Source organism: Gadus chalcogrammus, chromosome 19, assembly GCF_026213295.1.
Source record: "Gadus chalcogrammus isolate NIFS_2021 chromosome 19, NIFS_Gcha_1.0, whole genome shotgun sequence".
NCBI lineage: Eukaryota > Metazoa > Chordata > Actinopteri > Gadiformes > Gadidae > Gadus > Gadus chalcogrammus.
This window is the reverse complement of record NC_079430.1, coordinates 3,003,094-3,015,862: the sequence shown is the minus strand read 5'-3', so window position 1 is coordinate 3,015,862 and position 12,769 is coordinate 3,003,094. Positions and strand designations below refer to the sequence as shown.

The following is a 12,769-nucleotide window of genomic DNA, read 5'->3' as shown; positions in this document are numbered from 1 at the left end:
TGCTAGAGAGACTGGTAAGAATGTGTTTAGAGAGGTTGCTAGAGGGACATTGATGGCATATGTTGAGAGAGAGAGAGTGGAAGGGAGACATACTGACAGCATGTGTTTAGAGAGTGGTAGAGAGGCTTGTTGACCCGATCAGCTGCCCAGGGTGGGCGTGCAGCATGCTGATGGCACTTAGAGTGTGTGTTGTTTATAAAGGTAAGCAGATTAGGTGTGTGCTCAGTAGGTCAGGTTGCCCCAACTTAGTTAGCTGCTGTTAGCAGGGCTCACCTATATTTAGCTGCCCGTTAGCCTCATTATTCCCATGCAGGAGTTGGCCTTGTGTCTTTGTGTTGGTAGCTATGTTCAAGTAGGTTCTACTCCATGGATGTGTCCTCAAGCACGCGTCTGCTTGACGGCCGTCAAATGTCATCCTTTAGCAAACACACCTATCCATGTAGCTTGTTGATCTCTCCCCGCCGTCAATATGCCTGCCCTGCCTGCCTGCTATAGCCGATAGCACTAGCTACCCCCAGGTCTAGCTAGCTGAACCCACCCACTAGCAATGTAACTTATATACTTCTTCCTGCCATCAATATCCTACACTTTAGCGCTTGTTTGCTAGCTTGCCCGTTACGTTTGCTACCCTGTTGCGCGTGTTCTGACCCCAAGAGAAACTTATTGTTAACTGTTCCGCGCCTTACGTTCATCCTTTCTCACTTCGTCTCTATCCTCCTCCCTTCTTGTCTTCGTCTCCTCCTCCCGCTCTCTCACTCGCATGTATTCGTCCCCAGGCTGCAGTTTCCTCAGCTGGCCTTAAGGAGGCGCCTGGGTGCTCTGAGGCGCCGTGCCACGCCCCTCTCATTCCTGCTCTACTTTTTATCGCTGGGCCACGCCCCTCTCCGCAAGCCTGGCGCTGTCGGCAACTGGGGCCCGACAACCAGGGTAAGGCTCAGGCGACAGGGGGACGGGACGTAGTGGTCACTCGCCGTGGTCAAATTGGTTTGGCTATCATGTCTCTCCCCTTTGGCTTGTGGTGACTAGCGGTTTGGCTAGTGGTGAACAGCGGTTTGGCTAGTGGTGACTAGCGGTTTGGCTAGTGGTGACTAGCGGTAGCTAGGTTTTGCTCGTGGTCACTAGCGGTTTGGCTCGTGGTCACTAGCAATTTGGCTAGTTATCACTAGCGGTTTGGCTAGTGGTGACTAGCGGTTTGGCTATTGGTGACTAGCGGTTTTGCTAGTGGTGACTAGTGGTTTGGCTAGTGGTGACTAGCGGTTTGGCTAGTGGTGACTAGCGGTTTTGCAAGTGGTGACTAGCGGTTTGGCTAGTGGTGACTAGCGGTTTTGCTAGTTATCACTAGCGGTTTGGCTAGTGGTGACTAGCGGTTTTGCTAGTTATCACTAGCGGTTTGGCTAGTGGTGATTAGCGGTTTGGCTAGTGGTGACTAGCGATTTGGCTAGTTGTAACTAGCGGTTAGGCTAGTGGTGACTAGCGGTTTGGCTAGTTGTCACTAGCGGTTAGGCTAGTGATGACTAGCGGTTTGGCTAGTGGTGACTAGCATTTTGGCTAGTGGTGACTACCGGTTTTGCTCGTGGTCACTAGCGGTTTGGCTAGGGGTGACTAGCGGTTTAGCTCATCGTCACTAGCGGTTTGGCTAGTGGTCACTAGCGGTTTGGCTCGTGGTTACTAGCGGTTTGACTAGTGTTGACTAGTCAAACACGCGAAGCAATATTTGCTTCGCGTGAGATTACTTGAGTAGAGCGTGAGGCGGGACCTGACGCAGAAAGTATGCAGTGGAAGTCACAGTGTACCCTAGTACACACAAACCCTTCCCTAGTACACACAAACCCTACCCTAGTACACACAAACCGTACCAGTGGCGGCTGGTGATCAAAAAAGTTGGTGGGGCACAGTAATAGACAGGGGGTCTGGGGTCCCCCCCCCCCCCCCCCCCCATTTCCTGTATTCTGGTGCATTTTGGGGATGGCCACTACCTATTTACCTACTATTCATTCAGATCCATAGCCTACATCCGACTTGCAGGGCCTGGACAAGCTTACACTGCATATACAGACCTACTTCATGGCCATTCCACCAGCCATTGCTATTTGACCCAATGTTGTTGACCCTGATATTGAGGCAAATCATAATTACTGTCCTATACCGTCCATTTTTTCTGGGTCTCAATGTCTACTTCAAATGCAGTTAGAAATATGGGACAGTTGCTTCATTTTGTTTATGCCACAGGCCTAAATACTAAATTAAATTATGTAACTTACTTGCTCCTTTTAAGTATAACATTGTTTGTGGAGTCCAATTCCTCCACTGAAAAGGGTGGAAAGTGCTTACAACACTCTGCTAGTTAGCGATATATCCCTTCTCTACCTGTAGTTGTGTTGCGCGAATGCTGCTGAGGGAGGTAGCCTATTTGATTGATTCGCTGAATTGTCCAATCTTGTGGTGTTAACAAAAAACAAAAGTGATACCATTGGCCTGGGGCGCACACTGGTTTTTCTGGCGCCAATAAAAGTTTGATAGACAGCAAAAAGTAGGCAAGCTTACATTGACTTCAACGTGGCCGGCGCCCCTGACTTGGAGGAGGGCTTTATTACCAATAACTAGCCTAGCCCAAATCATTGACGTTCAAAGCGTTACCTGGTACGCACAAACCGTACCCTGGTACGCACAAACCGTACCCGGGTACGCACAAACCGTACCCTGGTACGCACAAACCGTACCCTGGTACGCACAAACCGTACCCTGGTACGCACAAACCGTACCCTGGCACGCACAAACCGTACCCTGGCACACACAAACCGTACCCTGGCACACACAAACCGTAAACTAGTACACAAACCGTAAACTAGTACACAAACCGTACCCGGATACACACAAACCGTACCCGGGTACACACAAACCGTACCCGGGTACACGCAAACCGTGCCCGGGTACACACAAACCGTACCAAAATCATATTTTCAAGCGGGATCGGCACACAGTAACGGTACACAGTAGTCACACTTATCAAACAAAGGCGATCCTGGTTCAACTTTCCCCATAGCCTTCTCGAGCCCAGTCAGTCACTGTGGGAAGGCATGCTGCCGTTGGTGTCATTTGATCTCTTCTTGACTTCATTTTGAAACCTTGTTTTAATTAGATGGGCAGAATAATAACCATGGATGTATGAATGTGCTTCCACACATTCACCGAGCAGTTGCAATTGTAAAAATGCTTTTCAGATTAATTTAAAATAGGATTTTGTTATAAAAACATAGTATCAAAGTTCAATTTGTAACTACTAACTGTAATACTGATCAATAGATTACCACGACAAACACGGCTACATCTTGAGGATGCGTTTGAAAGGTGGAGTGGGTTAGAGAAGGGTTTCATGACGGAGACCCTATGCGGTGGTTTATAATAATAAGAAGACAATCAATTAATAGCAAAGCTGATCAACCTATAGTATAGGACTCGTCGGCGCTTGTCATTGTCGAAATATACCAATTGTGCTCATCTAAATACAAAATGAAGCGTTCAGCTGGTCTGGCTCCAGCGTGCGTTGAGGGCCCCCTGGTGTCCCGCGGGGCCCTCCGGCCGGGGGGCAGTGCACCGAGCTCTCACATGCTCTGCATTAAGACTGCAGTATCCATTTTAACAATTGCTGTCACTGTTGAATATATTGTATAAAATAAAATAAAAACACACAATATATTATCCTGAACCTGTTTGGCCTCTCAGATTGTAATGTGTTCGCTTTTCATAGATTTCTAGGCATTTTCTTTGTTTCAGTCTGGTTAACCTTCAGAGAAATGAGTCGTAAGGACCATCCCTAACTAACTAACTAGGACCCGATCAATTAAACCAACCAGTCTTTTTGAAAATGACATGCAACCTCGACTTAAAATATGTTTTTAGTAGTCCAATAATGAAAATATGGCAGTGCCCATCTCTAGTATCTAGGTAGGTAGGTATCATGTTTACTAGTTTTACACATCATATCCAGTGTGTTTCTCTGGACATCCCCTAGGTAGCGTTGGACCACACATTATATCCAGTGTGTTTCTCTGGTGTTCCAGTTTGTTGTGCCACATTAGATCCGGTGTGTTTCTCTGGTGTTCCAGTTTGTTGTGCCACATTAGATCCAGTGTGTTTCTCTGGCCGTCCCCTAGGTGGCGTTGTACCGCAGCATCCCCACTCGGCTGGTGTCGCGGGCGTGGGGTCGTCTGAATCGTGTTGAGCTCCCAGCATGGCTCAGGAAGCCAGTCTATAGGCTCTATATCTGGACCTTTGGCGTCAACATGAAGGTATAAATAGTTATAATAATGTCTATAGGCTCTATACCTGGACCTTTGGCGTCAACATGAAGGTATAAATAGTTCTAATATTGTCTATATGCTCTATATCTGGACCTATGGGGTCAACATGAAGGTGTATATATAGTTCTAATATTGTCTATAGTCTCTATATCTGGACCTTTAGCGTCAACATGAAGGCATATATAGCTCTAATATTGTGTGTGTGTGTGTGTGTGTGTGTGTGTCAGGAGGCGGAGGTGGAGGATCTGGCTTCTTATCGTAACCTGGGAGAGTTCTTCAGACGACCGCTGAAACCCCACACTAGACCTGTCTGTCCCTCTAGCTGTGTGGTGAGACAATACACAACACAATACTGTCCTATACTCTACAATATGCATTATTCTGTACCCCGGCTAGACCTGTCTGTCCCTCTAGCTGTGTGGTGAGACTACAATCTACAATATGTATCATGCTGTACGCAAGCTAGACCGGTCTGTCCCTGTGTGGTTAGACCAATACTCTATACCTCGCTAATAAGCACTTTAAGGTTCCTGGCCTTTGACTTTTGGTGTACCCCTAAATTCTTATCAATTGATCATATTCCAACGGCGCATCATACATACTGTACTGCAAGAAGGACATGGCTAGTGGGAAACCGTGGAGAGGAAAAGGGAGCAAAACTCTACACGAGAGGCGGCCAAACAATTCTTTGCGAAGTGCCATAAGAACATTTTGCCATAGAAACATGACAATAACAAAGATTACTTCAGTCTGTAAATGTTATTTTAAAAGCGTTCAGAAGGATCGTTATATAAGGCATGTTATGCGTACATACATCTCTACAATCCTTCGCAATATCTATATTTTATATCTATCATAGATAGATATAGATTTGGATATATATACATATATAGATATATAGATAAAGAGATGTATATCTATGATTTGTATATCTATCTACCATGATCTATATATCTATCTATATCTACCATGATCTATATATCTATTTCTACCAGGATCTTTATATCTATATCCAATGCTTTGTGCCACATCAACATTCAAATGCGCTGAAGGAACAAATGACGTGTAGTATGGGAGGAGCTACTGACCTTCACACAGAACATGATGTCAAACTATTAGTGTTGGGAGTGGCGGAGGTGTTCTATCTAGAGGTTTCAGAGCATTCATTAAGAGGTTATTTCCTTAAAAAAAAAACACCATTTGTACAAGTAAAAGAAAATCATCTGATAAGATCGGCAAACCGATACATCAGTCCAGCTCTAGTTAGAATGACTTTCTCTTTTGGTAGAGTCAGTATGGGTTGATTGACTCTCTTGTTAGAAACTGAATGTCTGACTATTGGTAGAGTCAGCATGGGATTGAACGACTCTCTCTTGGTAGAGTCAGTATGGGTTTGAATGGCCATCTCTTTCTCTTGGTAGATCAGCCCAGCCGATGGGCGTGTCCTCCATTGTGGGCGCGTCGTGAACGGAGAGCTGGAGCAGGTGAAGGGTGTTACCTACAAGCTGCATGACTTCCTTGGACCAATCACCTGGGGCTCCACCCCAAACACAGGTAGCTACGAGCGCTAGCTAGGGGCTAGCTTTGGACGTCAAACACGGCCGAGTAACTTGCATGGTTGCTAACGGTTTGAGCTGAGTGTAGTCTTTGCTCCGCCTCTCCAGGAGGCCACGACCCCTCTATGCCAGACCCGGCGGCCTTCGAGGAACAACTCCTGTGTAGCCCTGGCAACCAGCTGTACCACTGCGTGGTGTACCTGGCCCCCGGCGACTACCACCGCTTCCACTCCCCCGCCGACTGGACCATCGAGCACCGCCGACACTTCCCCGGTATCTCTCTCTCTCTTTCTCCATACGTGAATTGACAGAGACCCTGGGCGATCTATATGATGATGTAATGTTCATCCATATGATGATGTAATGTTCATCCATATGATGATGTAATGGTCATCTATATGATGATGTAATGTTCATCCATATGATGATGTAATGGTCATCTATATGATGATGTAATGTTCTTCTATATGATGATGTAATGGTCATCTATATGATGATGTAATGTTCATCCATATGATGATGTAATGTTCATCTATATGATGATGTAATGGTCATCTATATGATGATGTAATGTTCTTCTATATGATGATGTAATGTTCATCCATATGATGATGTAATGGTCATCTATATGATGATGTAATGGTCATCTATATGATGATGAAATGGTCATCTACGTATATGATGATATAATGTTCATCTATATGATGATGTAATGTTCATCTATATGATGATGAAATGTTCATCTATATGATGATGTAATGGTCATCTATATGATGATGTAATGGTCATCTATATGATGATGTAATGGTCATCTATATGATGATGAATGTACATCTATATGTAGGGCTGCAAATAATGATTATTATTATCATTAAAATAATCTATAGATAGTTTTTTCGGTTAAATTCAATATTTAGTCTATAAAAATATATAATAGGAATAATAATCAATAATAGGAAATGCCAAAAAAGCTATTCATTTTATAATGATCCATGAACCAAATATTTAAAACGAACTGCAACAAGAAGCTGTTAATATTTGTACTTGATAAATAACTTATAACAACAATCCATTAATCGATGAACAATATTCGACTTGATTTACAACATGTGGGATCAATCAAACTTCTAGCTATATAATGTAACGTTAATCTATATGATGATGTCATGTACATCTATAGGACGTGGTCTAGCTGTAGCGGGATATCATGTCTGTCTATGATGATGACATGTACGTCTGTAGGACGTGGTCTACAGGGTGTCCGCGCATCCTTAAAAAGTCTTAAATTCTAAAGTTTCTAAATTTAAGGCCTTAAAAAGTCTTAAATTCGTTACAAATGTCATAGGCAAATGTTAAATACTGTAACTCAAGGTCTTAAATTTGTCGGGGCAGGACTATTTATTTTTCTCGTGGGACTTTTCAGGGAGGACATGTAGAGAGGCTTCATCCTTGCTAGCTGCATATAAAACGATTATCTGCGTGCTTGCTAGCTAGTCTGCGACAATGGGTAGGTGCAAATTCAAGGACAGTTGGCTGGAAGATGTCAGTTTCCGAAGTTGCCTCGCGTCTGTTGCCAACCCCCACCATCGCGTGTTTGAGGTCTTAAATTTCATTCAAGGTGGTATTAAAAAGGTCTTAAAAAGTCTTAAATTTCACTTGCTGAAACCTGCAGATACCCTGGTCTAGCTATAGGATGATGTCATGTCTGTCTATATGATGATGTCATGTACATCTATAGGAGGATATCATGTCTGTCTATATGATGATGTCATGTACATCTATAGGAGGATATCATGTCTGTCTATATGATGATGTCATGTACATCTATAGGAGGATATCATGTCTGTCTATATGATGATGTCATGTACATCAATAGGATGACGTCATGTCTGTCTATATGATGATGTCCTGTCTCTAGGTCCACTGCTGTCGGTGAGTCCCAGCGTGGCCAGGCGTGTGCGCTCGCTGTTCTGTGTAAACGAGCGTGTGGCGCTAGCCGGCCGCTGGCAGCACGGCTTCTTCTCATTGGTTGCCGTGGGAGCCACCAACGTAGGCTCCATACGCATCTACTGTGACCAGGTAAGGGGGCGGGGTTTAGGCACCAAGTAAGGAGGAGGGGCTTAGTGACCAGATAAGGGGGCGGGTTGATGGACCAAGTAAAGAGGAGGGGCTTATTGACCAGGTGAGGGGGCGGGGCTAGGTTAAATGGTTTTGCATCCTGTCCTGCGACCAGCACGGGGCAGCCTAGGCCGGACTACAGGAAGTAACCCAGGACATGATCAGAGGCCATGTTGAGGTGGGGATCGGCTTAGTGTCATGGTAAAAGAGTCATCAGGGACAGGGTTGATCTGCGACCACCACACTGCTGCTGGTTAGAATCACATTATCAGGAAAGAAGCAATCTAATAATTCAGCCTCAAACACTCTGACATAGTTCTAAAACGTCTACTGGTGTTGTTCCTCTGCTGGGAGAGCTAGCCTGCCAATGCTGACTTTAGCTTAGCCAGTGGTGCATTCTAGAACACTCATTGACAGTTTTCAATGCTGGATTTACACCCTGTATGTCCCTCCCATGTCCCAAATCACAAAAAATAAACCTTTTAAAGAGCCAATACTTTGCTCTAAATTTGACTGTGCAGCTGAGGCTAGCAAGTTTATGCTCAAAGAAAAAAGGTACAGCCGATGAATTGCTGCCCGAATGGTGTAGGACCGCATGTGGAGACTAGTCACCACTGCCAGAATCCTGAGGCCGATGCCGTTTGCTCTTCGGCGGCTATGCCTCGGCAGCTCTACGGTTTTGTCATGCGAAGATTTTACTAATATTTGATATTTATAGACTTGTAGCTACCGCGGCAATGTCTCATTGGGACGTAATAGCGTTTAGAGTAATTAAGTCTGTCTGTCTGTCTGTCGGTCTCAGGAGCTGCAGACCAACACACCTCGCTACACCACCGGCTCCTACAACGACCGCAGCTACACCAGCCCGTTGGCCGCCTCCCCCTCCAGCCCGCTGGCCGCCTCCCCCTCCAGCCCGCTGGCCGCCTCCCAGGAGGAGCTGCCGGGGATAGGCTTGGCGTTGAGGAAGGGGGAGCCTCTAGGAGAGTTTAACCTTGGCTCCACTGTGGTCCTTCTCTTCGAAGCTCCGCCCGACTTCTCCTTCTCCTTGAGACCCGGGCAGCCATATCCGCTTCGGCCAACCCCTGGCAGCCTGTGATTGGTTTGGGAAGTAACAGCCACCAACAAACGTCTAACAACTCTCTTATTTCCCCGACGTTAATTAAGTCCATCTTCTTCTTGGGTTTGGCTTAGTTTGTTTTCTACTTTACAACATATTTAAATACCAATCTGCTGCAAGTAAACCGATATAATACCGATCGCAAGTACAATGTATTTCAATACTGATCGGCTCTCAGAACACGTTTCATTTTTACCTCTTCCGAAGATGATGGTCGAATTCTTTGTTAAATGTTTTATTTCTGTTGTTCTCTGTGTTGACATAATTCACCTCAATGTCAATTGTGATTCAATCACAAGGCTATAATTTTGGTGGAACTGTTAGTCATTAATAATGTTTTCATGAATGCCAAAAATATCCATGAATAATTATGACTAATTTTTCTTTTTTTATCCCAAAATTGTGTTTAGTTTATTTAGTTTAAGTTAAAATCTATTTGTTTGTGAAATATGAATATGTAAATACATACAATAAAACTTGTTGGGGCCGTGTCCACCGAGCTGTTTTTCTCGGAGAGCCGGCATCTTTTATAATTTGTGGCCGCGTAAGACAAAGAGGCAATCGATGTTTACTGCACAGCCAATCCGCACCCCCTCCCTCCCCAACTCACCCATACAACATGGGAGCACCAGATCCATTGAGGGGGAGAGTTACGACAACCCAAGTTCAAAGTGCTCGCGCCTCGTCGTTTCAGGGAGACTGAAACATTTCAAGCCTTTATTTGTATTCATCTTGATGATTATGGCTTACAGCGCAGGAAAACCCAAAATTCAGTATCTCAGAAAATCTGAATATGTTGAAAAAATTCATATTGTACACTAAAAAGTGTCAAACTCTGATCAGCTCAGAAACGCATAACACTTGTAAAGGTCTCCTGACCCTTTAAATGGTCTCTCGGTCTGGTTCAGTGGGCTTTAAAATCATGGGGAAGGGGTTATGGCATTACCCTGCGACCTTCTGTAAGGGTTTCAATCCGCACTAACACTTAACCCCCCCCCCCTCTTGTCTGTTCCATTTGGGAATATGTTTAATAAACATGTTTTATTTCGCTTGTTTAATTCAAATTAATTAAGGGCGCCACCAGAGGGCGCACCCAACACATTTGCCGCCCTAGGCGATAGCCTAGGTGGCCTATGCCGAAAATCGCCCAGGGTGCACTCACACTACACTAGGCCATCTGGCCGTGGCCGTGTGGCCGTTTTCACACCTAACCGTGCTCAAATGGCCCCATTATTCTCTGGCCTGCACTCACACTAGGCCATCGGCCGTCGCAGCTGCGGCCTGGCCACGGAAGGCTCTTGTACATACATCATTACGTCGTAACGTCATCACAAAGCGTCCGCTGCATGGACCATAATAAAGTCTGCCGCCAGTCAGAGTTTTAATAACAACAATGGATAACAACACAGAGAACACACCAACAGTTGAACCGCTTGACGCGATGTTTACCGTTTAATGGGAAAGAAGGCTCGTCGCCTTTATTATGTCCGTGGTCGTTGCATTGACTATACGTCATCCAGCTCAGGTTGCGTAGCCGTGCATGTGCGCGTGTCGGCTCATTAGCATCTGTACCGTAGCGGCCCGTGCCGTAGCAGCACACCTCTCCCAAGTGGCCAAATTGGCCCGGCCTGGCCAGACTGGCCACACTCACACTGGCAGATTTGAGCACGGTTAGGTGCTAAAACGGCCACGACCACGGCCAGATGGCCTAGTGTGAGTGCACCTTTAAGATCTAATTTCCACCGGAAATAAATGTAATATTTTATACTGAATACCACCTCATGCATTATCAGTTGGTGATATTCATAGTAGGCCTACTATGACACACAAATAGGTAGGCTAGATATCTTGAGAACCCATTGTACAATTTTGACACTTAACTCCTCTATTGAAAGGTCAGGGCACATATAATTGAATGATACCAAGCCTAAACCCCGCAAATACACCATATGCCCACCAGATAACACTGAAGGCCATTTACCTATTTCCTCAGAAGCCCTCTCTTGATTGTTAACAGCATGTTTACTTAAAAATTGTGACCCAGACACTGGATGGTGGTTTTATGCGATCAAACACAACTTCAAAAAGAAAAAGGTGAGCCATCATTTTTGGTTGTAAAAAGAAAAGGGGAAGTGTGTTCTTATTTTGTTAATGTGAGTTTTAGTCAGATACTGATATGGTTTGGACTGTTGGAGTCAGTGGATACTCAGCTTTCATATAATGTATAGTTTGTACAGGTACAATTTTGTGAGGAAGATCTCTATTGCTGTGCACTGTTCCGAAACGAAAGTTATCGAAATTCTTTAAAGAGGTCCGCATTTCGGTCCGTCAGATGCTTCGTTACATGCAGGGCCTTCGGACTGCGGGTGTAAGGTGGAGAGTTGTGGGGGGGCCAAGGCAGAGGGGGGCCCATGCGAATAAAAAAAAGTATATATATTTAATTTAATTTCTACCACTAGGGGGTGGTAGAAATTTCAAAATATATATATATTTTTTATTATTCTTTGGTCAAAACTACATGGTTTCCGAACGGGGTCAGCATTATTGGATCCCATTTGCTAGCAACAAAGACTATAAAATGGGCCTATTCTGCTTAGACGATTCATATGTAGATAGTGCTCAGCGAAAAACATCCAGACAGATCAAGGAATTCACACTGTTTGAACACAGAGGGCTTGGAACATGAGCTCAATATGTCCTGTTGAATGAAGCAATCACAAAAGTGACCAATGAAACAAAGATTCAAAAAGCAATGGTTGGATGACGAGTGTCTACGGACAGACATTTCTCAGGAGATCCTGATTACTTAAGCCCTCACTCCAACTCATCTGCTTCAGGTCCAGGGGAAGCCTGTCATGCCACCACACATTTTTTTTGTATAGAGGATCTTTAAAAAGGATGTATTGATTAATAAACAGTTCATTTGGTTTTCATTATGTTCTCATCCCCCTCCCTGCCAGAGTGCTCGATCTGTCTCCCACTGTAGACCACACTCTTAACTCTCAATGTTATTGAGGTGTTGATCAGAAGCTCTTTGGGGGATTAGATTAGGGGCATTAGTATTAAATGGCATTTTTGTAATTTGGTATGGCCATTCTCACCATACCAAATTACCTGCCACTCCTGCAGGATAAAGGTAAATGGTCCTGACAGTCCTTAAAATAGCTATCAGTAAAGTATGATTGCTGATGGAGGCAACTGAAGAGTAGCTGATCAAAGCCCCTTTGAATTGAAGAGGCTGGACTGTTGGACTATTTGATTTGCCTTGATAGTGGGCTTCCCCCGCCTGAAAGACATGGAGCTATCGCAGGAAAGGACCGGTGAGGTGGAACCAAGGGCGTAGATTTGCGTGGGGACCTAAAGACGTGTACAGTCCTCACCAATGTCAAATGACTAATGAAATATCCCCACCAATATTCAGGTTGAAACGGGAAAAAAGCGCCTCGTCCGGTACACAAAGGGTTAAATTCCCACTTCGGTACCGCCGCCTAACATAAGTCTTCCTTTTTATACTGCCAAGCCGGTTCGGTCGCGGCTTCTCGTAAGGAAAGTTCCTCTGCGTCTTTCTCGTATATGCACCATCTCTCCCCGTATTCGTTTAAAGGCCGTGTTGCAGGGTTTATTTTCCAACGAATTTGTGTAATTTGCTTGTTGGTATTGAAGATTTAAACTGTTAT

General features: G+C 44.7%; 1 protein-coding gene across 1 annotated transcript; it reads left to right on the top strand.

Annotated features, from left to right (window-relative positions):
* Positions 1–307: 307 nt before the first annotated feature.
* LOC130372784 (phosphatidylserine decarboxylase proenzyme, mitochondrial-like) lies at positions 308–9,087 on the top strand. The gene is given in 9 exon segments (XM_056578944.1): positions 308–352; positions 655–927; positions 4,155–4,289; positions 4,529–4,630; positions 5,723–5,855; positions 5,966–6,130; positions 7,776–7,936; positions 8,778–9,035; positions 9,037–9,087. Coding segments are annotated over 9 exon segments (1,323 nt in total).
* The last annotated feature ends 3,682 nt before the right edge of the window (positions 9,088–12,769 follow it).